This window comes from Ruditapes philippinarum, unplaced genomic scaffold (genome assembly GCF_026571515.1).
Source record: "Ruditapes philippinarum isolate M1 unplaced genomic scaffold, ASM2657151v2 ctg1790_1_1_1_1, whole genome shotgun sequence".
In the NCBI taxonomy this organism is placed as follows: domain Eukaryota; kingdom Metazoa; phylum Mollusca; class Bivalvia; order Venerida; family Veneridae; genus Ruditapes; species Ruditapes philippinarum.
Window position 1 is genome coordinate 228,718 of NW_026860466.1, and position 27,121 is coordinate 255,838.

At 34.1% G+C, this 27,121-nt stretch overlaps 1 protein-coding gene across 2 annotated transcripts; it reads left to right on the forward strand.

Moving 5' to 3' along the window:
- Positions 1-181: 181 nt before the first annotated feature.
- Positions 182-26,543, forward strand: LOC132760186 (cyclin-K-like). Of its 2 annotated transcripts, none has more exons than XM_060752100.1 (10): positions 182-318; positions 14,096-14,241; positions 14,688-14,769; positions 15,000-15,131; positions 15,888-16,008; positions 16,812-16,869; positions 17,847-18,022; positions 18,449-18,594; positions 19,604-19,792; positions 24,679-26,543. In XM_060752100.1, exons 2-10 carry the CDS (start codon positions 14,105-14,107, stop codon positions 25,372-25,374), a joined length of 1,737 nt encoding a protein of 578 aa, XP_060608083.1. In that variant the 5' UTR covers positions 182-318; positions 14,096-14,104; the 3' UTR covers positions 25,375-26,543. The 2 variants fall into 2 exon arrangements, with proteins under 2 accessions (XP_060608083.1, XP_060608084.1); XM_060752101.1 differs by having other exon boundaries at positions 15,888-15,993.
- The last annotated feature ends 578 nt before the right edge of the window (positions 26,544-27,121 follow it).

Here is a 27,121-nt window from a genome sequence, read left to right on the forward strand (position 1 = left end):
TCTGTGAACTGTGTGAGAGTATTGGGACAGACATACTGAAAATTACCTTTAAAATAACTTTTACCACTTTATTTCAAAGGACCGACAGAAAACATTCATTACTTCAATATATATTTTCCTTGTCATATGCACGTGCAAACTTAAATAGCGCACATGGTAGTATGTCAGAAACATATAGTAGTGTTCAGTCGAATACCACTTTGTGAGTGTCACTGTCGTGTAAATTAAATGGTCACCGATTCAGCCTTGACGTGAAACAAATCTGTAAAAAACACCATTTAATTGAGCACAGAGAGTCGTATGAATCAAATTTGTTAAAAGGTACGTGAACTTATTTGCATTATTCCTTTTCTTTTGATATCAGTTATTTGTCTTATTGAATTTTAAAGAATTTAAATAAGTGTAGTGGTAGTCAGAAAGAAGAAATTCGGACAAATTCTGAAGTTCCGTTTTTACTTTTGTTTTTAAGCAAATTATTATCATTCCGTATGTTTGACCTTTTCTGGGATTGTTTATATCTCTTCTGTTATCACTTTGATAAATAATCATTGTACTTTATAATATATTTTGGCTGATTTTGGAATTCATATAAAAATAAAATGGAATGCTGGATATTTAAAAAAAGTCACACCCTTAATCACTAACATAATCTGCTATGTATTCCTCTTTAAGGATATTGTTTAGCATTTTTATGTTTTTTATCCCCTCATTTAGATTTGCCATTGTTGGTCTATATTGCTGTCCAGCTGTCTGTCTGAAGTCTGACAAAACAGTGGAATATTGAGGCAGTAATAACAAGTTTAATATAACGATTCACTAATAACAACTCATCTTATTAAGTGATAATTTGTCCCATTTTAGTGTTGTTTTGCCCCACTTTAAATAAAATATTTTTTTTTATTTATTGAACCTGAAAAATGTATTTTATATGGTTTGAGATTTTTTGCATATATATATATCATATATTGGTTAATTTTTTGAGATATAGATAACATTTGATTTGGAGATAGAATAAGAAAATAACAATTTAACAGAGCTAATAATCGCTAATCTCACTTTCATATTTTTATTTAACTTTCAGAGTGATATGTTTAACAGTTACAATTTAGATTTATGTCATAAATAGGTGATCTAAAATTGTTTATTACATTATCATAAAATTTAATGTTTATTTGTTACTTGATCCAAGTAACACATTAACACACATTTAGCTGCTTCTGCATTGCCATTCATAAGAAACAGTTACAAATTAGATTCATGTCATAAATAGGTGATAATTGTTTATCATAAAATTTAATATTTATTTGTTACTTGATCTGAGTAAACATACATTTAGCTGCTTCTGCATTGCCATTCATAAAAAGTATTCCCTGCAAGTTAAGACATTGATTTTATTGGATCCCACCAGGATATCACATCATTACAGGGCTCCAGATAAGATGCGTATACGCGTAAATTACGCATGGAAATACCATGTTTACGCATTCAAAACAAAATTTAAGCGTATGAAAACGCACACAAAATTCAGGTTACGCATTGAGCAACGTTTCTTTCGCGTAAAGAAACCGAAAGTAAACTCAGTGATTATCTTATTTTTAATTTCGTCTGAACGCTTTGCAAGCGTCTACCGGTAACTTCCTGTAGTTCCGACCATCATCGGTTGTTATCGTATGTATAGTATGGTAGTGGAATTAACTTCGTATGAATGCTTTGCAATGTCTAACGGTAACTTCCTGTAGTTTCAACTATCATCGGATGTTATCGTATGTATAGTAAGGTGGTGGAATTAACGCAATTTCATAAACATCCGGTACAATGTCGCTGTCATAAGTTAAAACGATTGACTCGTATTTTCAGCGAAGGACAAGGTTATAATTAATGAAATAATTAGCGCTGCCACGTATGAGCAACAGAAACATGCCTCAGGTTCAGATAAAACATATGCCGTTTGGAAATGCAAGATTATAAACCAACGAAGGGAGTCCAAAAAGCAAAAGAAATGACTTTGACATATCTTGTATTACAAGTATGATAATGCAATAAACATGGAAGCATAAAAAATGTTTTACTCTTTTAAGGAGTAAAAATACTCCTGCCAAATTTCAGATTTCAAGTTTTACTCATTCACAAAAAAATCAATGAGTAAATACTCATTGCCCTAAAAAATTATCTGGAGCCCTGCATTATGACATGTCGTCACCTTAGTGCAAGAACTCAATAACTGCTATTAAATTAAGAAGCACTTAATACGTTATTGCACTAAGGTGACGATGTGTGTATCAGTATTCAGTATCTGGTCAGTGTTTTTTCCCTTATATAACTGATACTGGAAAATGGCACTATTCCCGATAGAAAATATACAGCAAATTTCCCAATTCATGACTGATAAATTCCCAAAATAACATTGAACATTTCCTCATTTAAAGGTAAAAAAAAGTTAAAACAGTAATGGATGCGTCCATATTGATAAGTGATCATATACGATAAAAACCAAGTATAACCACATGGGTAATATTCGTACCTAGTTCATTTCTTGTTTTTAATGTTTCACACCTAAACATTATTTATGTACAATTGTTATGATTATCCTTTAAGTTTTTTTTTTCAACCTCAGGTAGCAAAATTAATCATTAAAGTTAATAAAACATGGTTTTAAAGTGAATACCGTATAAGTACTTATTTCTGCGGGCTTTAAATTCTGCGATTTTGGTTAAAATAAGTGATTTTAAATTTCTGCGTATCTTATTTCTGCGGTGTCATCATTCTCGCATTGATGCGTTTTAATTTAGATATTTTTACAAAATAAACCAATACAAACAGACATCATTTTAAGATATGTTGATGTAACATGTACATTACTTCCGGTAAACATGCAGACGACTTATAATGTGTGTTCATCGTGATCACCATGTATAGGTATATAAAATATGATAAACAAGATCAACAAGGAAAGGCGGCGTTCAATGAACGCAATAAACAAAACGTTAATAAACAAAAATCAACAACGTGCAATGATAACAATTAATTGTAATACTTCATGTGTATAAATATGTCAAAAGTGTGAAAAATAAATAATGGTAATATCGCACGTAGACGCAATATATTGTAAAAATACAAAAGGGTATGTTTATTGCACCCGTCAAACTATAATAGTTTTATTTTTAAAATAAATCAAGCTTAGGGTGAGCGAAAATCATACAAACATGACATTTTTGTGTCGCCTCTACGGAGTAATGGCGACATTTAGGGATCACTTCTCCGTCGTCTGTCTGTCCGTCCGTCCGTCACAAAACTTGTCCGGACTACTGCTCATAAACTACAGGTGCAATTTCATCCAAACTTTACAGGAATGATCAGTACCAAGTCTAGTTGTGCATATTGTCAGCATTTTCCGGTTCAGTGATTTTTGTCAGAGTTATGGCCCTTTAATAATTTTTAATTTTAAAGTTTGTCCGGACTACTTCTCTTATACCACTAATGCAATTTCAATGAAACTTTACAGGATTGATCTGTAGCTCAAGTCCTTGGGCATATTGCACGGGTTTTCCGGTTGAATGATTTTTGGCCGAGTTATGGCCCTTTGACAAAAAGGTGTTTTTTTCTGTCGTTGCCAGATACACAAAAGCTTGTCCGGACTACTCCTCATAAACTACTGGTGCAATTTCATCCAAACTTTACAGGAATGATCAGTACCAAGTTTAGTTGTGCATATTGTCAGCATTTTCCGGTTCAATGATTTTTGTCAGAGTTATGGCCCTTTAATAATTTTTATTTTTAAAGTTTGTCCGGACTACTTCTCTTATACCACAAATGCAATTTCAATGAAACTTTACAGGATTGATCTGTAGCTCAAGTCCTTGCGCATATTGCACGGGTTTTCTGGTTGAATGATTTTTGGCTGAGTTATGGCCCTTTGATAAAAAGGTCTTTTTTTCTGTGTGTTGCCAGATACGCAAAAGCTTGTCCGGACTACTCCTCATAAACTACTGGTGCAATTTTATCCAAACTTTACAGGAATGATCAGTACCAAGTCTAGTTGTGCACTGTCCGTCTGTCTGTCTGTCACAAAATTTGTCCCAACATGAAATTGGCCATCATGAGGCGACACATGTGATTACTGATCGCTCTTGTTTTAAACAAAAAGAACAAGTAAAGTAACTTTTTTTCCTAATATTTCATTCATGACGTATACATAAAGAAAAATTATTCCCATCTACAAAAGCTGAGAACGGTACATGGTAATGTAATATACAATACAGGTAGTTGACATATTCCGACATACATGTCGAGGGGTGAAAGCGAAAAAGGTCTAAGTGACATTTTTTCAGAAAATCACTTTTTTAAATAAATGTGTTTAAAATCTGTATATACATCTTCTGTGAAAAAATCTTGAACACAACACATTCATTTTTATATATATTTAAAAAATACGAAAAAAGACTAAGTGAAATGTGAAAAACAGTCAATGCGAAAAAGGTCTAAGTGAACATTGTCACTTAGACTTTTTTCGCAATTATTTAAAAAAAAAATGTGATGGTCTAAGTGACAAAAAATATAAGCAGTATTTCATTTTCAGTTTTAAAGTATGTTTTATAATAATAACTGTTGATAAAAGTAGTACCGATAATAAAATAATATCATTTTTGCGTATTTTCATGTATTTTTTTCACTTAGACTTTTTTCGTATTCAGTGCTGAAACTGTGTATACTACAGTAACTGAATGCGAAAAAAGTCTAAGTGAAAAAATGTTTGCCTATTGACAAAAAATTAAAAACATGAATGATATAAATTGTTATTTTATGTTATAACGTCAATGTTCATTACTTTTGGAAGAGAATAACTCTTCATAATGTGACATTTTAAGTTATTCTAAAGTCAGTTTAAGCAGTATTTTAAAATGTATAAAATGGTTCTCTCAAATAATTTGATATATTGTTCCAACCATATTGAATAGTCGAGCTAATAAAAGTAGAAAAATGTTAACAAAGTAGTATTTTGACTTCCAAACAAATTCACTGTAACTGCATATACCTATAGTTAAAGTACAGATGAACTTAAGTTATTTCTTGCATGTAGATCTGATTGCCACGATATTTGTTTCACTTTCATTTTGATTTGTATTTCCCGGGAAAGCTTATTTTAAGCTATTCAATGAAACTGTCCTTTACAGATAGGCATTAGACAAAGTATCTCTGTCTATACAGTTTATTTGCTTTAAATGGAGGTAAACAAATTGTTCATTTTTGTTCGAAAAAACAAATTGTTCATTTTTGTTCGAAAAAACAAAATGATTGAAGTAATTTGAAACAAATATGCAAGAATGTTTTGCCTGTTTAGCTGCGGGCTATATAGATAACGCCTTGTCTGTTCTAGTAATAATAAAAATTACCTACTCTGTATTAGTTTTCAAGCGATTAAAATAAGAAACTGCTCCACTTTCAAAATTGTGAAAGCTTACCAATGATTGGCAGTTTAAAGGGTTACGAGGTGACCTATTGTTAGTGCCCGTCAGATCCTTAGTGTAACGTTAATAAGGGGCAGATAATGTAAATTAATACAATATAATATAGTAAACAGCAGCAATGCAAGATCAAAATGTTATCAGAAGGATGTTTGTTTATATACACATACATGTATTATAGAACATTTTGGGTTTGTGACAAATACAAATTGAGAGACTTGGATAAACGATCATACTAGAAAAAATTGTTAATTACATCGTATTGAAAATGCGAAGTATGTATCAGTGACAATGATTATGATTATCATTACAATGTATTTTACTTTTATAACTATAGTGCATGATGAAAATAATAGTTCTTGATCCTGAACTTAGATTGGTACCCAAAATACACATTTATAATCAAATAGAAGTATTCTTTAATTTATCTCATACAGCTAATCTAAATATGGCACAATTAGTCCCGAATAACACAGAAGTAATGTAAGGCATGCATGTATAATAGCATCCTAGCCTTCTTAAGCTGCGGTCTCACTCCCGGCAGAGCCCAGGACCATCCCGGTAAGTACCGGGATGATCCGGGATGAAATTATTGTTGCGGTCACACTTATCCCGGCAGCACTACGATAGTTCCCAACTAACTGCCCAGGATGCGCTCCGGATCATCCAGGCAGAGCCCAGGTGAAGCTATGGTTCATGCCGGTGCTTCCCCGATCGTTCCGGGATGACGCCGGAAGAGCCCCGGTTGACCAAGGCAGAGCCCCGGTCGATCAAGGCAGAGCCCCGGCAGAACCCAGGAAGATCTAGGCAGAGCCCCAGTGGATTGAAAACGCCCGAAAATGATAACATTGATACATAATTTTTATTTAATATAATATCTATTGTTCCAGAATAGTAATTCATGATGATTTTCTGAAAAATCCTTATGCCATACTGAATAGAAGGGAAATGGGAAGGGTTTTAATACAAACAAGTGCAATCATCGCAAATTGTCGTTATTCTTTTGAAATGATCAGGGCTTTGCCGGGGCTCTACCTTTATTCTCAGTAGCTCTACCTTTATTCTCATGGGCTCTGCCTGTAGTTACCGGGGCTCTGCCGGCATATACCGGGACTCTACCGTAGCTCTACCGGCTATATCATACCCCGGAACATCCCCGGTTTGTGCCGGCAGAGCTACGGTGCTTCTCCGGTATAACCCCGGTCATTCCCGGCAGAGATAAGGATGAAGCCGGCAAAGCTATACCTTCCCGGATCATCCCAGACCACCCCAGTGATATTCATTATTTTATTCCATCCGGGGTCGAATGCCAGATGTTCCCAGATCATCCTGGATCATCCCGGAAGTTGCCGGCAGAGTTACAGATGTACTCCGGTTGTTCCCTGTCGTACCCCTGTCGTTCCTTGATCACCCCGGACGTCTACCAGGGCTCTGCCGGGATGTAAGTGAGACAGTTCCTTTAGGGACATCCTTACATTTCTATCAGCACATATTATGAATTACTGCATATTTGCTTTTAACAATCAGTTAATTGTAAAAGGAAATCAGTCTTAGTCAACTTCATAATGTTCATCATACACATTTTTACATATGATGTACAATGACAAATCATTTTTTGTTGCGTTCAGAAGAAGAAATATAGTAACTGCCCAATGATAAAATGATTTTGAAATTCTATATTTGAAAAATTGTTGGCTTATTTTATGTTATCAACATTAAAGGCCCATTTTGCCTCAGAAATACTTTTATTTTATTTCTCAAAAGCTTTTTTAATTTTGATGTACTTTTATAGGATCCAAACATTAATCATTGGCCGAACCATCTTTTTCATCTGTTGATTTTTGGCAATAGGTATATGCAGTTTACAATGAATTTGTATGGAAGTCAAAATACTACTTTGTTTACATTTTTCTACTTTTATAACAAATTATTTCACGTTTATCACTACTTTCTTCAGGTTACAGCTTCTTAAATTCTCTAAAACCATTATTTTATCATTTGACCTTTCTAAAGATGCTTCTGAGGCATAATGTGCCTTTAAAGCAAATAAACTGTATTGTGATAATATTGCAACATTAATAGGGCCAGTTTTTCAGGCATGAAAATTAGTGCACAAAGGATCCTATATTTTAGTGATATTTTATTTAAATAAGTAATAGAAATAATAAAAGTTGGAACCTTGATGTTGTAACAATGTTGGGCCTCGTGAAAGGTGACATTGTGCCAATGGTGCAGCCATAAGCCAACATCTGCCCAATGTCAGCATGTAAGATCTACATAATGCTACATAGTTAAAGTTTTCAATATTTAAAAATATGTAAGTCATGACATATAATAGATCTTTATAGATTTAAAGATTGGATGGATTATTTCATACACAATGTATATTTAAATATTACAAAGAATGTACAACTCATCAAAAGCTATTAAAGCTCAAAAGCTAATTGTCTATAGACTTACAATCTTAATTTATATTAAAATAGTGGGGGTAGCTGCCTTTAATATTGAATGTTAAATTAAATGAGATAACAGCAATACATTTAATAACAATGAATAGAATGTCATTAAGTATAAGTTATATCCTTTGTGCAACTGTTAAGTAGTAACAAACTCATTGTATTGCATGAAAATAAAGAAGATGAAGCACTATATAATAATGTAGCAACCCCATGGATATCAAGTTGTCAAACTCTTATAATGATGGTGAGTTAAAGAAAATTTAAGTACTAATTTAGTGCTTTTTTATGACAATGCCACAGGAAATGCTTGTTCAGAAAGCAAATGTAAACCAGGGGCCCCTCCAAAACTGGCATAACAGTTTGATTGCCTAATTTTCCTATCAAACATGTGATACAGGGTGTTGTTTCTTGACAGCTCACAATAAGCTACATATCACCTTCTATTAGTTCATTTTGTCAGATGATTATCATTTTTTATTTTATCACTGTTATTAAGCATAATACTCATCAACAGAGTTGAAATATTTTGCCGTTCAGATTGGAATATTCGACCCTACGGGACCCGCCTATGGGCGTGTTCCCGAAGGACAGATATTCTGATCCGAACCGACAACATGTGTCAGATACATGTATTTTTTCTTGCATAATCTACCATATTCAATCATATTTTAAATACTTTATCTTAATAAAACAACTTTCCATGGTAATTAATGTCATTACACCCGTAACTAATTTCTTACAACTGCGTATGAAAATACAACTTCATTCCTTTCGGCAAAGTTATATCATCCTAAGAATGCCATTGTATAGCATGTGACTCATCTCGCACCCCCCATGATAGATGAAATTTCAGGCCTGGGTAAAATAGTAGTCTTACTAGTCACTTTCACTATCATTGCTACAGAATCTTCAGTTAATACTACTACTATGTGATAGTAAAATGAAGATAGTCTGTAGCTAAGTATAGGAAGCTATGTGGTTGACTATTAGCTGAAGATAATGTAGCAGCAATAATGATTGTAGTGGTAATTATTGATATTTTAGTGGTTGTAGTACTAAAGCAGTGATAGTGATACAAATGTAAGTATCAAAAGTGTAACCAAAGAAGTAGATTTCATGTAGTTTGCTGTTGATACTGTAGCAGTTATATTGATAGTATTGAGAGACTAGTGGAAATGTTAGCTGTGAATACTTCAGCATTGATAGTTTGGATTATTTGTTTTGTCACTAACACTGTAAAGTTTACATGGCAACTTTCTGGTGTAAAATGGTCAAAGGAAGATCATCATGCACTATTTCAGGCACATTTGGGACACCTAAGTAGAACCACCATCCTAGTTGTATACTTTCTAAAATGAAAGAATACAAAGTTCATTATGTAATTTTAACCCACAGTAGTGAGGTTGAAGTGTTTTGAAGCTGGCCATTTTAACCAATTGACTATGGGGTCCCCTAGAAGTGATAATAATAGTAGTGTTACACTTGTGTTAGCTGTTGATACTGAAGCAGTGACAGTGATTGTAGAGTTGAACTTGTAATTGTTGCATGTTGATACTGTAGCAGTGACAGTGATTGTAGAGTTGAACTTATGGAATAGTTAGCTATTGATACTGTAGCAGTGACAGTGATTGTAGAGTTGAACTTATGGAATAGTTAGCTATTGATACTGTAGCAGTGACAGTTATTGTAGAGTTGGACTTGTTGAATTGTTAGCTGTTGATACTGTAACACTGGCAGTGATTGTAGAGTTGAACTTATGGAATAGTTAGCTATTGATTATGTAGCAGTGACAGTTATTGTAGAGTTGGACTTGTGGAATTGTTAGCTGTTGATACTGAAGCAGAGACAGTGATTGTAGAGTTCTTGTGGAATTGTTGCACATTGATACTGTAACAGTGGCAGTGATTGTAGAGTTGAACTTATGGAAAAGTTAGCTATTGATTCTGTAACAGTGGCAGTGATTGTAGAGTTGGACTTGTGGAATAGTTAGCTGTTGATACTGTAACAGTGGCAGTGATTGTAGAGTTGGACTTGTGGAATAGTTAGCTGTTGATACTGTAGAAGTGACAGTGATTGTAGAGTTGGACTTGTGGAATAGTTAGCTGTTGATACTGTAGAAGTGACATTGACTGTAAAGTTGGACTTGTGGAATAGTTAGCTGTAGAAGTGACAGTGATTGTAGAGTTGGACTTGTGGAATAGTTAGCTGTTGATACTGTAGAAGTGACATTGATTGTAAAGTTGGACTTGTGGAATAGTTAGCTGTTGATACTGTAGAAGTGACATTGATTGTAAAGTTGGACTTGTGGAATAGTTAGCTGTTGATACTGTAGAAGTGACATTGATTGTAGAGTTGGACTTGTGGAATAGTTAGCTGTTGATACTGTAGAAGTGACATTGATTGTAGAGTTGGACTTGTGGAATAGTTAGCTGTTGATACTGTAGAAGTGACAGTGATTGTAGAGTTGGACTTGTGGAATAGTTAGCTGTTGATACTGTAGAAGTGACAGTGATTGTAGAGTTGGACTTGTGGAATAGTTAGCTGTTGATACTGTAGAAGTGACAGTGATTGTAGAGTTGGACTTGTGGAATAGTTAGCTGTAGAAGTGACAGTGATTGTAGAGTTGGACTTGTGGAATAGTTAGCTGTTGATACTGTAGAAGTGACAGTGATTGTAGAGTTGGACTTGTGGAATAGTTAGCTGTTGATACTGTAGAAGTGACAGTGATTGTAGAGTTGGACTTGTGGAATTATTAGCTGTTGATACTATAGAAGTGACATTGATTGTAGAGTTGGACTTGTGGAATAGTTAGCTGTTGATACTGTAGAAGTGACAGTTATTGTAGAGTTGAACTTGTTGAATAGTTAGCTGTAGAAGTAACATTGATTGTAGAGTTGGACTTGTGGAATAGTTAGCTGTAGAAGTAACATTGATTGTAGAGTTGGACTTGTGGAATAGTTAGCTGTAGAAGTGACATTGATTGTAGAATTGGACTTTTGAATAGTTAGCTGTTGATACTGTAGAAGTGACAGTGATTGTAGAGTTGGACTTGTGGAATAGTTAGCTGTAGAAGTGACATTGATTGTAGAGTTGGACTTGTGGAATAGTTAGCTGTTGATACTGTAGAAGTGACAGTGATTGTAGAGTTGGACTTGTGGAATAGTTAGCTGTAGAAGTAACATTGATTGTAGAGTTGGACTTGTGGAATAGTTAGCTGTTGATACTGTAGAAGTGACAGTGATTGTAGAGTTGGACTTGTGGAATAGTTAGCTGTTGATACTGTAGAAGTGACAGTGATTGTAGAGTTGGACTTGTGGAATAGTTAGCTGTTGATACTGTAGAAGTGACATTGATTGTAGAGTTGGACTTGTGGAATAGTTAGCTGTTGATACTGTAGAAGTGACAGTGATTGTAGAGTTGGACTTGTGGAATAGTTAGCTGTTGATACTGTAGAAGTGACAGTGATTGTAGAGTTGGACTTGTGGAATTGTTAAATTACCACAACTCACATGGCTATTGCTACTTCCATCAAATTACAACCATTACTACAAGCACCACTACTTTTACCAATACTTTTACTACTTTGAATTTACATATTTTGGAGATTTGACAATCATAGTCAGTGTGATATCAGTATGGTCATCTTAAAATTGCAAGAAACAATTTCTTGTTTAAATTTAATGCAATTTATAAATCATCAAATAATTAATTCACAAACAAATTTCAGACTTTTCTGTAAATCTAATTTGTTGTGGACAATATTATATACCCTGTACAAAATTTGCATAGATGTCAAAGTGATTTTTAGCTCGACTTTTCTATGAAAAGGGGAGCTATCCTACTCGCCTCGGCGTCGGCGTTGGCGTCACACCTTGGTTAAGTTTTTCGTACCACCCCACTTTATTTCAGAAGTATTACAAGTATGGCTTTGAAACTTACCATACTTGTTCACCATCATAACCTCCATCTACAGACAAGAGTACATAACTCTGTCAAGGTTTTTGACAGAATTATGGCCCTTTTTTGACTTAGAAAGTGTATTGAGCTTGGTTAAGTTTTTTGTACCACCTCACTTTATTTCAAAAACCATTGGAGGTATTGCTTTGAAACTGACCATACTTGTTTACCATCACGACCTTCATCAACAGACAAGAGGACATAACTCTGTCAAGGTTTTTGACAGAATTATGCCCCTTTTTGACTTAGAAAATACATTGAATATGGGTAAAATCCACTTATTGCCTTAACCCTTTGAGATATTGCTTTGAAACTTTTAATGCTATTTCACATCATTACCCCCATCTGTACGCAAGAGAAGGTAACTCTGTCAAGGATTTGTTTTAAAAATTAAGGCCTTTTATCGACTTAGAATCTTGGTTAAGTTTTTAGTACCAGTCCACTTTTTGACTGAACTGTTTGAGATATTAATTTGAAAGTTGGAATACTTGTTTACAATCATGATTCCCAAACATGTCCAGGAGAAGGTAATTCTGTAAAAATACCTTATTCTCTCAAAGTGGGTTTAATACTATTAAATTTATTTAAGGCTCAACTCAGTTTTTTTTTCTTTCTTACCAGCCCTCTTTTGACTTAAACATTTCAAACTTTGCTGCAGTGTTCAAGGGTATCACACAATTCAGTAAAATAATTCTTCACTAAATATCTTAATGCTCATGGCCATTGTTCACTTTAAAAATACAGAGATTCTTGTATTGCCTTTTACTGCAAAAACTTTTTTTATTGGCAAGCAATAAAAAAGTCGAGCGCGCTGTCTTACGGACAGCTCTTGTTATCAGGTCTTGCCAAAAAATAATTGACAACATCTTTTGTTGATTTTGAAGAATCGTTATGTTTCAAATTATGAAGAATGATGTACTTTTGGGTGGTGAATTGTGCAGAATGTAAACTGTAACAAGTGTGCTGTATTTCCTGTAAATATATCATCAAAACTTTTTTATTACTAATCTTAGATTACTTAGTCTTTGCCCTTCTTTTATGTCCAGTGCGAGTGCCTTAATCTGAAAATGTCCATTTTATGTAAACTGCCTTCAATAGCTTTTATTAAACCATTCATTTAAATATTGCATTCATATGGTTAACACTAAGTGTATTACATTGTATTATAGTTGTTTATATGTGTTTGGTTTTACATTAGAATTGAAGAACATAATTCCTTCCAGTATCTGTTTTAGTGATTATCTTATGATAATCAACTAAAACTTCTGTTTATGATCACAATGAGACAAAAAATAACATTATTTTAGACACTGAATGCAGTTTTTAATTGTGATGATATATGTAGAAACCTAAATTAGTCCTAGCATCTTATAAACTTTAATATCATATCTTAAAATGAAAGTATCTGGTTAATATGGTCGAATGTCACTTACTTATCAGGCAAGTTTTAAATGTGACCATTTACTGCGAAAAAGGTCCAAGTGAATTTTTTTTTGAAATTTATATTATTTTCTTTCCAATTCAATATTCAGAATAGTAAGTAATGATTAAACTTATTCTGTATTGAGCATTTCTGTCTAAATAGGGTGTTTATTTCCTGTTTTCCGTCACTTAGACTTTTTTCGCATTTACCAGATTTGTGATATTTTGACAAATATTGAGTGCGAAAAAAGTCTAAGTACATTTTTACAAATATAATCTTTTTCTTTCATTTTTTTTTCAAGTAATTCTTTTAAATGTACAATATAACTGATTTTCATTTCAGAGTACACAAATGATAATTATATATATAACCTGAAAAAAACAGGACAGTTTTTTGTCTCTCCTGAAAAATTTACAGATATGCACTTAGACTTCTTTCGCTTTCACCCCTCGATGTAGACATAGCGAAAGGCTTAATTTTCTGCGGTTTTTAAATCTGCGGTGTCATTATAAACCGCAAAAATAGCAGAAATAAAGTTCCCGCAGAAAAAAGTACTTATACGGTATTATGCAAATTTTCATGTCTTCCTGGATAAAAGAAATTCCCAATAAATATTTTGCATCTAATATAAAATTCCTAATTTGAGTCAAACTGATGGATTTTTTCCTGATCTGTCTGCTACCGGCACCATTCCCAAAGTAGGGGGAAAAAACACTGCTGGTACATGTATGTTATGGCTTGTTATAAGTTTTAGTTTTATCAATACTCTAGTCTTAGATACTTGCATTATTTTCAGGAGAAATATGCCTTGTTGGTACTATGAAAAGAAGGAAATAAAAAATTCTCCTACATATCGTGATGGTATTGACTCACCCACAGAGGCTAGATATAGACGAGAAGGTGCAAGATTCATTGTTGATGCTGGTACTAAGTTAGGACTGTATCCTTTTATTATTCACTATCAATCAGATCCATAATGAGCATTTTACATGCAGTTTAACTTTATGAGCAGTATTTTTCTTAATTTTGATGTAAGTATTGAAGAATTATTGAAAGTACTTTCTATTTGGATTTTATTTTTAACTTAACAAATTTTGCAATGTGGTCAGTTGATTTTATCATCATTGTTCTTAAATTGTTAAGATTAACTCTTAAGTTAAAGTCGTTTGGCAGCATCTGTATCACAGGGATGGCAAAATCAGTTGTCGGTATTGTCACATTGTCCAGTAGCCTTTACAGATTAGTTGAACTTTTTCATGAATTTACTACATAAATATCATCGAACAAGGTATTTTCTGTTCTTATGATAAAGAATATACATTTTGTACCACATAAAAAGTATAAGTGTTTTTGTATAAGAGTATGTTTTTCTTAACATAACACCAGGAGATATGACACATGTGCCACTGGGGTTGTGTACTTCCACAGATTCTACATGTTTCATTCCTTCAAAGACTTCCCAAGATATGTAAGTGCAATTTTTAGGACGGCAAGAACAGTTTATAAGATTGTGAAGAAAACTGTCTTTAAAATAATTATATATTCAAAGCAAAATTGATAAGAATGAAACAAAGAAGTTAAGAGGAACTACTTTGAAATTGTAAAAAAGAACAGCCGAAAATATTTCTTTTTCTAGGCTTTCTTACAATAGCAAGTCAAACTTTTCCGAATTTATGACTTATTTTTTTTGTTGCCTAGGTTTCTGCAGCATGCTGCCTGTTTCTAGCTGGAAAGGTTGAAGAAACGCCAAAGAAATGTAAAGATATAATCAAAATCTCCCAACAGATACTCAACTCCAAACAGTTTGCACAATTCGGCACTGATCCAAAGGTAAGGACCAATAGCTGTCTTAATCTTTTAATTTTTATATTAACAGAAACAGTTGAGGAGTCAAAAAAAATTTCAAACAGTAAGTGTGGTAAACTTAAGTTGTAATCTTTTGCCAAAGACTTCCTCCGCCAGTTAAGCTGAAAAGTCACCATATGGTCTCTACTGTGTGAAAAGTAAAACCATCTGAAAAATAATTATTATCTGTTGCCTGTGTGGCATAAAATCTTCTAAATCTTGTAGTCATTTATTTTAAACGTTCTCCCAAGTAACTTACAGTAAACTGTTGAATTCAAACTTTCAACAAGTTGATAGTGCCTAAAATACAGGGGTGCATTTGAGATTTTGACTAACGAACTTACGCTATCGTAACTCAAGATTGCACAATCTGTTTTGTGAAACACAACTAATGTTAATTTACGTTTTGCATAAGTCCAAATTTATGTAAAAAGATACGCAAAACTTGAGGAATGTTAGTGAAACGCTCGCCAGATTTTACAAATGTAGTTTTTAGAAGTCTGTGATGATTTATCTCTAAATAGACTATATTTATGGCTGACAACTTTTAGTGTCCTCAAAAATAGATCTACAATGTAGAATACTAGTAATCCAGTCTAAAAGGCAAAGCATGTCCATTTTACAATTGTTGCAATGTAGCGGTAACTAATATGCTTATTCTTATAGCTTTAAGAAATTAACTCATTATTTCATCAACTGATTTTTAAGGACTAGTGGAATAAATTTTTTCTCTTTTTTCAGGAAGAAGTTATGATTCTAGAGAGGATATTATTACAGACAATCAAGTTTGATCTACAGGCAGAACATCCGTATGCTTACCTTATTAAGTTTGCCAAACTTGTAAAAGGTAACTGCCCCAAAGGTATTTGATTTTTTTTACATTCTTTGATTTACAGTTAACATTGGAAACTCATATGGATGACTGTTTTGGATATGATCCCAAATTGATGGAGGGTAACACAATTTCTCAACAGTAAAGAGCTTTCTTGTGCAATGGTGGCCCAAAATAAATAAATAAGGATAATTTGGCCATTGCTCCAACTCACTTTTACCACTCAGGAATTTCCCACACACTCCAACATGAATGGTGTCATTAGTGTAAAGTACAGCAGATTGTTTTAGACTTGTGGAATATTATTCGCAGTACATGTTTGTTTGAAGACGGTATGTTTGAAATCATTTACTCTCCACCGCTGATCGAATAAGTTGTTAGTGTAGAGAAGTTGCTAATTATTTGTGGAGAAAAGATTATTAGAATAATGCAAAGTCTATAAAATACTGTTGTCTAAAGATGATGAACGTCTGCAAAATACTGGTTACATGTCTGCCCATTGGTGTGAGCACAACTGAATCAGTGTTGATAAACAGATGTTGTGTTTTTTTCTAGCATATAAATGAGCCATGCCACGACAAAACCAACAACGGGTTTGCGACCAGCATGGATCCAGACCAGCCTGTGCATCCGCGCAGTCTGATCAGGATCCATGCTGTTCGCTTACAAACCCTTTTACAAGTAGAGAAACTGATAGCGAACAGCATGGATCCTGATCAGACTGCGCGGATGCGCAGGCTGGTCTGGATCCATGCTGGTCGCAAACCCACTATGTTGGTTTTGTCATGGCGCGGCTCAAATGATAACATATGACTGGATTTATATTTTTACAGCTGATAAAGAGAAGGTACAGAAACTGGTACAAATGGCATGGACATTTATAAATGACAGGTATTTATGCTGTTTTTAATGAATAACAAAGATTCACACATTAAGTAAATAGTGATTGTAGATTTTTGTACATATTAAGTACAATTACTTTTTAGCTCGACTTTTCTATGAAAAGGGGAGCTATCCTACTCGCCCCGGCGTCGGCGTCGGCGTTGGCGTCACACCTTGGTTAAGTTTTTCGTACCACCCCACTTTATTTCAGAAGTATTACAAGTATGGCTTTGAAACTTACCATACTTGTTCACCATCATAACCTCCATCTACAGACAAGAGTACATAACTCTGTCAAGGTTTTTGACAGAATTATGGCCCTTTTTTGACTTAGAAAGTGTATTGAGCTTGGTTAAGTTTTTTGTACCACCTCACTTTATTTCAAAACCATTGGAGGTATTGCTTTGAAACTGACCATACTTGTTTACCATCACGACCTTCATCAACAGACAAGAGGACATAACTCTGTCAAGGTTTTTTGACAGAATTATGCCCCTTTTTGACTTAGAAAATACATTGAATATGGGTAAAATCCACTTATTGCCTTAACCCTTTGAGATATTGCTTTGAAACTTTTAATGCTATTTCACATCATTACCCCCATCTGTACGCAAGAGAAGGTAACTCTGTCAAGGATTTGTTTTAAAAATTAAGGCCTTTTATCGACTTAGAATCTTGGTTCTTGTATTGCCTTTTACTGCAAAAACTTTTTTTATTGGCAAGCAATAAAAAAGTCGAGCGCGCTGTCTTACGGACAGCTCTTGTTTCAAGTTATATTTATTGAAATAATGTACTCAGTACAGAATTAATCATAATTGTACCTCAATCTATTTTTGGAAAATAGGGCTGTTATAAATTCAAATAAACAATAATCATACATGTATTGCATTATAAATTAATACATATTGATTTCTTAAACTCAACATTTAAAGAGTCTCTTGTTTTGTATATTTAAAACCATTGTTATTATGTTTGTGTCTTTACAGCTTGTGTACAACATTATGTCTACAATGGGAGCCAGAAATTATTGCAATATCACTGATGTATCTAGGTACCCGGCTGAACAAATTTGAAATTACTGAGTGGCAAGGTAAAGTGGCGGGAACCAAACAGAAATGGTGGGAATCCATTGTACCTGATTTAACTGTAGAACTTATGGAAGGTATGCTATTAATTGTATATTGTTTATCATGTCTTAGAGTTATTGCTCTTATTTTTCATGGTAAAATTAACTTGAATAATAAAATAAGTAAATTTTACCATAAAAAATATGAAATCTTCCGTAATAAAATTTACGTATGAGTCAAATTTCTATGCCTCAGATTTTTCAATATGTGGAAATTTTTACATGGTTTTTACTTTACAGATCATGTAAAAATTTCTACATGTTGAATAATTTGGGGCATAGAAATCTGACTCTTATGTTACATTTTATTAGGAATAAATCAGGAAAAATTGTGACTTTCTTTTAAATTCAACACAGGGAAGTTATCAACTTGTGTTCAAGACATAAAAGTTCTTCTGTATTTGTTTTTTCATTCATAACATTGATTTAAACTACTATGTCATAATTTTTCATTTATTTCAGATGTGTGTCATCAAGTATTAGATTTATATTCACCTTCAAATCAGGCTTCTGCTAACCCAGGGGAATCCCCTCCCCCACCCCCGCCTTCACAGAATCCAACGAGGACACCAAATTCACAGGGTAGCGATAAAAAGAGATCATTACAGGTTATTTTATTTTGATTGATTATAATCATCTTAAGGTAGTCTTACTGTAATGGTTTCCTACCAAAAAAATCTTACATCCGTCAATATTGTAATAAATCGGTCATTTCCGGAAAGTTATTATACATGATGTTCGATATTCAATAGTTTTTCATCGTTCAGAACAGGAATTTAGTACATAGCAATAAAGGATTAGTGATTGTTAGTAATCTAATGCCAAGATTTTGAAAAAATAGCATTCCAGAAATAACCCATTATCTACGATATTGGTTGATGTTAGATTTTTTTGGTGGGAAAGCATTTGAGTAAGACTACCTGTAACCTTCAAGATAAAGTATAATTTGTATTCAAAGTTTCTTAGCTGTCTTTTGTATTTAGATGGGGATGTAGTATCCTGAAATTTCAATATAATTTGAAATAAAGCTAATTCATCTCAGTGAAATCTTTACTTTCAATCAGGAGCCTTATATGGAAGACTGTTAATAACTTAATACTTATCTCTATTTGCTAAAAAAAAAGGGAAACTTCATGTGAGAAATCTTATCTAGACAGTTTTTAGAAGCTTGGTGTGTTGTACTAGGATGCTAGATCATGGCTGAAATAACACAGAAACATAAAAGGTCTTACTTCTCCATAGGGAGCTGTAAATTTGCTATATGTATGTGAGAACTGATGTCTTTGTTGCACATTAATGATCTGGGAATGCATAAACATGTATGATTATACAGTCGAGACTGCAAGAGCAACCCCCTGATTTCAATGACTCTGTCTTATCCAACCTTGTTTCAGTCCGCCCGACATATTTCCCTATATAAATGATCCGAACTATACGACTCCCTGACCCTTGGAAAGTCACATATGACAGTCTCGACTGTATATGATGTTTATAAATAAATCATATGATGCCCTTTATTGGGCTTGAAATTTAGAGCTGTAGTCTTATGGAAATGGGAAGTTTGGTGAAACTGTAAGTGATGCAAGTTCTGAGATGTTTGCTTTTGTTATCTTTCAGTCAACACCATCTGATCCAGTTACACCAGGGGCACAGTCTGCCAAATCTATGAAACTAGAACATGGGAGCCAGTCCAGAAAATCTACTCCACAGAAAAACATTGATAAAGGGAGAGAATCAGCACAGTTGAGTAGACAACCAAGTCAAGCACAGATTGTGGACCAGTCTCAACCTCATCAAAAATCCTCGGTAAGTTGTTAAAAGATACAGTATTCTGGGGAATATTTTAAGGTGTTGTGAAGACCCCCTTAAGTTAATAACCCCCAAGGACATATTGATTTTCTCCTCTCTCTTTGTCTGTGTTTTGAAAACTTGTCATTGATCATAACATCTTTCGCTACAGTTTTCATAAATGAACACACCCAGGGCTCTCGATAGACACGGGGATCCGGGTTTTGACTCGTGAAAATCAGGAAATACACAAATTTGACATGTGATAAAAAATGCACAAGAGTCAATTTGCCACATGGGATTTTCAGCTTTGCAATAATAATTACCTTAAATCCACCCCTAATTACCTATCAAATCCTACATGTTCAAAATCACACTCAATAAAAATGTCACCGTGTATTACACACAGCATTGTTAATAGCCTGTGCACTGAAGCGCGACATAATTGGGTGACATTTGACAGCGCTAAAAATAGCTCTACACAACTGATAAGAATTACATACCTGAGGTGTTAATTATTGATTGCTTATAAAGGTTTATAATACATCTTTGATTTGCTTGGGGTACCTGTACATTTGTTATTTCTTTTTCCATTAAATATTCCTAGTACATTTTGGTATTTAAAATTAATATGATATATAGCATACCAGTAAAGATAATTTTTTTATACATTTAATCAGTAAAGCTGCTGCTTTTTAGCTCACCTGTCACAAAGTGACAGGGTGAGCTTTTGTGATCGCTTTTCGTCCGGCGTCCGGCCGTCCGTCCGTCCATCCGGCGTCCGTAAACTTTTACTTTAAATGACATCTACTTCATAAACCACTAGGGCCAATTTCATCCAAACTTCACATGAATGTTCTTTGGTGGTCACCTTTTAAATTGTTCTAAAGAATTTAATTCCATGCAGAAACTCTGGTTGCCATGGCAACCGAAAGAAAAAAACTTAAAATATCTTCTTTTAAAAAACCCAAAGAGCTAGAGCTTAGATATTTGGCATGAAAACATCATCTAGTCAGTGTCTACACCAAGTTTGTTGTTCAAATAAAAGCCCTGGGTCAAAATTGGGCCCCCGCCCCAGGGGTCATATTTGATTTTCCCTATATGCATATTGGGGTAAAACCTTAAAAAATCTTCTTTTTAAAAAACCAAAGAGCTAGAGCTAAGATATTTAGCATGAAACATCCTCTAATGGGTGTCTACCAAGTTTGTTCAAATAAAAGCCCCTGGGTCAAAATTGCCCCGCCCCAGAGGGGTCATTGATTTACCCTATATGCATATAGTAAAAACCTTAAAACATCTTCTTTTAAAAGAACCCAAAGAGCTAGAGCTAAGATATTTAGCATGAAACATCCTCTTATGGATGTCTACCAAGTTTGTTCAAATAAAAAGCCCTGGGTCAAAATTGGGCCCGCCCCAGGGGTCATTTGATTTACCCTATAGGCATATAGTTAAAACCTTAAAAATCTTCTTTTAAAAAAACCCAAAGAGGTAGAGCTTAGATATTTGGCATGAAACATCTTCTAGTCAATGTCTACCAAGTTTGTTCAAATAAAAGCCCTGGGGTCAAAAATTGGGCCCCGCCCCAGGGGGTCATTTGATTTTCTCAATATGCATATAGTAAAACCTTTAAAAAATCTTCTTTTAAAAACCCAAAGAGCTAGAGCTAAGATATTTAGCATGAAACATCCTCTAAGGGTGTCTACCAAGTTTGTTTCAAATAAAAAGCCCGGGGTCAAAAATGGCCCCACCCCAGGGGGTCATTGATTTACCCTATATGCATATAGTAAAACCTTAAAAAAATCTTCTTTTTTAAAAAACCCAAAGAGGTAGAGCTTAGATATTTGGCATGAAACATCTTCTAGTCAGTGGTCTACCAAGTTTGTTCAAATAAAAGCTCTGGGGTCAAAATTGGCCCAACCCCAGGGGGTCATTGATTTTTCCTATATGCATATAGTAAAACCTTAAAAAATCTTCTTTTTAAAAAGTCCCAAAGAGCTAGAGCTAAGATATTTAGCATGAAACATCCTCTAATGGTGTGTCTACCAAAGTTTGTTTCAAATAAAAGCCTTGGGGTCAAATTTGGCCCCGCCCCAGGGGTCATTGATTTTTACCCTATATTGCCATATAGTAAACACCTTAAAAAATCTTCTTTAAAAAACCTAAAGAGGTAGAGCTTAAATAATTTGGCATGAAACATCTTCTAGTCAGTGTCTACCAAGTTTGTTCAAATAAAAGCCCTGGGTCAAAATTGGCCCGCCCCAGGGGGTCATTGATTTCCCTATACATGCTATATCAATGCATATAGTAAAACCTTAAAAAATCTTCTTTTTAAAAGAACCCAAAGAGCTAGAGCTAAGATATTTAGCATGAAAACATCCTCTAATGGGTGTCTACCAAGTTTGTTCAAATAAAAGCCCTGGCGTCAAAATTGGCCCCGCCCCAGGGGTCATTGATTTACCCTATATGCATATAGTAAAAACTTAAAAAAATCTTCTTTTAAAAAACCCAAAGAGGTAGAGCTTAGCTATTAAGCATGAAACCTCTTCTAGTGGGTGTCTAACAAGTTTGTTCAAATAAAAGCCCTGGGGTCAAAATTGGCCCTGCCCCAGGGGGTCATTGTTTTTTCCGTTTATTATATATAGTTAAAACATAAAAAAATCTTCTTTTAAAAAATCTTAAAAGCTAGAGCTAAGATATTTAGCATGAAACATCTTCTAATGGGTGTCTACCATTTTTGTTAAATTAAGGGCCCTGGGGTTAAAAAATTGGCCCGGCCCCGGGATCATTGATTTTCCTTTTATGTATATAGTAAAAACTGAAAAAATGTTCTGTTAAAAAGACCAAGAGATAGAGTTTAGATATTATGCATGAATCAGGGCCCTCGATCAACCAAATCTGCGGCCGATATTCGGCCGCAGTCCCCCGCCAAAATAGTATGTTTTTTTCCCCCTAACAGAGGTAAAAATTCCCCCTCGAAACATATAAAGTGTTAAAGAGAAAAATTAAAAACTAATGTTTTGTTTTTGAAAATTAAAATCCATCTATTTGACGTCTATTTTGTAAGAGGAATATCGTAACAGTACATGTCTGCACGTTTCCGTTTGTTTTTTCCCCAAAATCTACCGTCACATATTGGCCTTTCATCCTGTAAAAATGCTAAAATTTTCAACAGAAATATGCAGAAGAAAATCACAATTCCCATAACAATTTGATTTCAAATTGTATATTCATGAAATCATTTTTTTGTCTTCAAAATGTTACATCAACCACGCGGTAAATTTGCCGTGAATTACAAACTTGTAAGTTTTGTTTTCATGATACTTTATTAAATAACTGATGAAAAACGATCTTATAATAAACAATCAAATTTAATTTTATATAATTTACATCAGAAACAACTAGAATTGATGGATGTGTAAACAGAAAACAAACAAATTTTCATTTGTCACATATTTTCGCGAGGCCGATTTTTACGAATGTTTTACAAAGTCAAGAAAAGGAAGCTTTGTCTTATTAAACGGTGTGTTAGAACACTAGAGATGTAGTGTATGAATAGAATTTACTTTAGGTCCATGTATTGTTCATATTAGTGGAAATGAGACATTTGTCTGGATGTGTTTCTAAATGATTAGGGGGGGGGGATCATAAAGAAAGCTAAGCAGCATAAAGATTTGATGGTGTAAGGTGTTAAAAACTTTTTCTTCAAATCTTATCAATCACTTCTGAACAGTTTAGTGTTACCTATTATGGATTTTTTACATGTAAATAAAAAACAGCTGATATTTAAATAAGTGTATTTGATAATAAAAGAAAAGAGAAAAATTCCCCCCATACACTAAAATTCCCCCTGCTGAGGGTAGCGACCCGCTTCCCCCAAATTGGATTGAGGGCCCTGTGAATTATCTTCTAGTGAGTGTTTACCAAGTTTGTTCAAATAAAAGCCCTGGGGACAAAATTGGCCCGCACAGAGGGTGTGGGTCATTGTTTTTTCACTATATATGTGTTAGTAAAAACTTAAAGATTTTCTTTAGAGCTAGAGCTTAGATATTTATCATGAAACATCTTCAAATGGGGATCTACCAAGTTTGTTCAAATAAAAGCCCCTGGGTTAAAATTAGCCCCGCCCCGGGGGCCTATATACAAGGTGAGCGATTTCAGGGCCATCATGGGCCCTCTTGTTTATTCTTTCACAGTAAAGATGCAATTCATTTCTTTTTATTTTTTGTTTTTTGTTGTCTTTTTTGGGGGTGGGGGGGGGGTTAAATATTATCAATTTAGACTTGAGAATCTACAAAAATGACCTCCAATACAGTATTTTTTTTTTAACATAAATATGATTCATGTAGTCAAATGACACTAGAAAAATATGATTTGACTCGTGAAAATTTTGGCCAAAGAGTCTTTGACTCGTGAAATTCTGACCCTACTGAGAGCCCTGCACACCATACATCTTAATAGGTGTTTTTATTGCTACTTCTTTCATTATGACCCTGACCACTAAATGACCTTAAATAAAGTGAAGGTCAGATTTTAAGAATTCCGATGTACTTTGTATTGGTGGAAAAGCACATTTTGTTCAAGTTGGATAATACATAGCAGTGTAAAAACTATAATTCATGCTGAATTTAATAATTATCCCAAATAAAAGAAAATGTAAATGATTTATATTATAATGATGAAAACGTTTAAGAGAATTTTATCAAGCATTTTATGTCATTAGTTATAGAATGGAAAAAAAATCTTTATAAGGTCTAGTTTGATTGGATGAACATTCTTTATAGCAACTTGATCATTAATTATTTTAACTGAATAGGGTTTTTTTGTACTTAAATAGAGCGTTTATAAAGCATGTCTTTTCATAATGAAAACATTTTAAGATAACATTGATAATCTGTGATTTACAGGGCCCTGTTGCACCTTCAGCAAGTAACAGTTCAGGTGGGGCGGGACAGGAAGCATACGGCACCAATCCCAACAATCCTCAAGCTCCGCCCACTTCTTACCCGTCATCACAATATCAGACTGGTACAACAACTGACTTCTCACAGTACAATCCGTACGTATCATCAAATCAGTACCAGGCCTCGTTTTTGTCTGGCGAAGGTGTGCAGAGTCTTCAGACTTTGATGGGTACACAGCCGTCAACATTCACACAGTCTGGTTCTCAGCCTCAGTATGCTGGATACCCTCCACCACAAACTGCGGGGGCGCCGTCAACAAGTTCTCAGTATAGCATGCCAGGTGCGCCTCAGCAGTACCCGCCAGGCTACAATCCGTCACAGTATCCCGCCAGTGCCGCAGTGCCGGGACCGCCTGTAGCCGCATCTCAGCCTCCATTCCAGCAACAAAATGTTCAGCAGCAGACGCAACAGTTTCAAGGAACTTCCTACTCCCAGTACCCTCAGTACTCTAACTTTCAACAGCAGAATCAGCCCTCAAGTCAGCAACAGGCAGGTTACGATCAGTACCGAGGGGGCGGGGCTAATTTTAGTGGCGGTTCACGCGGTACGCAGAGACATAGGACACCACAGTCCTCGCACCGGGCTCAACCGCCCAGAGGCAATCCAAATATAACAACTGTAAGGATAACAGGCAGATGAAATTAATGACAATTATAAATTTTTGTGACAGTTTGTTAAACATGTGGTTCTGTACCGACTTCAGAATAATGCTTGCTCTTTCATGGAGTTACAGTAACATCTGTGCTGAAGAACACTGTTTTAAAGTAATTGAAATTACTTTATCTTTAAAAAAAATCTTTTGGAGCGTCTCAATTGAATTAATTACTTTTATCAATAAGGATCATGCAATGAATTGTGCTTTTTAAAAAAGGAATTTATAGTGGTCATCAGGTTGTGTTATTTTAAGAAGTGTGAAGTCAGAATGGTGGGCACACCGGGGAAATTTTATCATACTAAAGTAATTTGAAGAATATATTAATAAGGTAAATTAAATATTTAGTTGAGATGTCCTCAATTGAATTATTGACTCTGATTAAATAAGATGTAATTAACAATAACATAGTTGAAATATGATTCGAACTATCAATTTAGTGTGTTTTCATAACTTGGTATACTGATAAACAATATGTGAAACCACATAAGTTAATTGTATATAATTTTTCCAGGAAAAAAAATTGCCTTATGACAAATGATGATATTTCTGTTGGTAATTGTTATTGATGTACATGTCTGAATTTGTATAGTGGACTCACCCTTCTTTGAATTTGGAACAGTCCATTTGTAGTGTAAGGGGTTTCTTTATTTCAAAATACTAAAACTCAGCGCTCAGCAGAATTTAGCCAGATTTCAAAGAAATACAGGCTGACCTGTTAGAAAGTAACAGAAGACGGGCAACAAACTTTTTGTTATTATCAAAGCAGTCTGAGGGTCATGAAAAAGATCATGAAAATAATGTTAGGTATTTTTGATAAGTACATGATCAGGTAATTTTGATGAATTTTATATGAACAGGGATAAAACCTACACAGTATGTGTTGAATAAGATTAAATTGATTTGTCAGTAGTTGGAGTAATTTTTTTACAGCCTACTGTAAGCTTATTGCAAAATATCTGAATTCTCAACAAAACATTTACAATAATGAAAAAATGTGGCATTTTATGTTGAATTTTGAGAGGAGAAAATAATTTGGGGGAAAAGTACAGTTTTCCCCATTATTTTAAAGGTGCTCTTAATACAGGTATTGACTGTTTACCTTTAAAACATACAGCAAATGTTGTTATACATCAGAAATAAAATTTTTGAAATACTATAGTTGTTGTTTTGTTTGTTCAATTTAATAGTAAAATAAATAGATTTTCAATATCTCTATTTTTACAATTAAGGAAAATATTCTGCTATGTTGCCATAGAAACCTGACCATTAAATACTACCAACCAACTACAACATTGCAAAACGTAAAACACAGACCACTTTCTACAGATTGAATCAACAGCCTGAGATGTTACAAAAATACGAAGAAATCATAAATGAACAAGGGAATAGAGAGTGTACATAGAAAAAGTTTATAACGCCAAGATCCAGTCCAAAAAAAGAATTGACCTGTTTTTAGCTTGACATTTAAAAAAATAAGAGGTATTGTTACAGTCATGTCGGCGTTGCCGTCTGCAAGATGTAAACAAAACCACACTTCTGTGGAATAATTCAGATATGACCTTGACCTTTAAATGGCCTTGATTGTCAAATGATTAAATTTTGATTATATTTCTTTACTTTGTCATTTATTTATGGGAAGAATTAATACTTGGACAAAACAACAAGTGTGACTGGACAGACCTTTTAAACTTAAGAAAGGAAAAAAAAAACTATTTTTTTTTGTAAGATTTG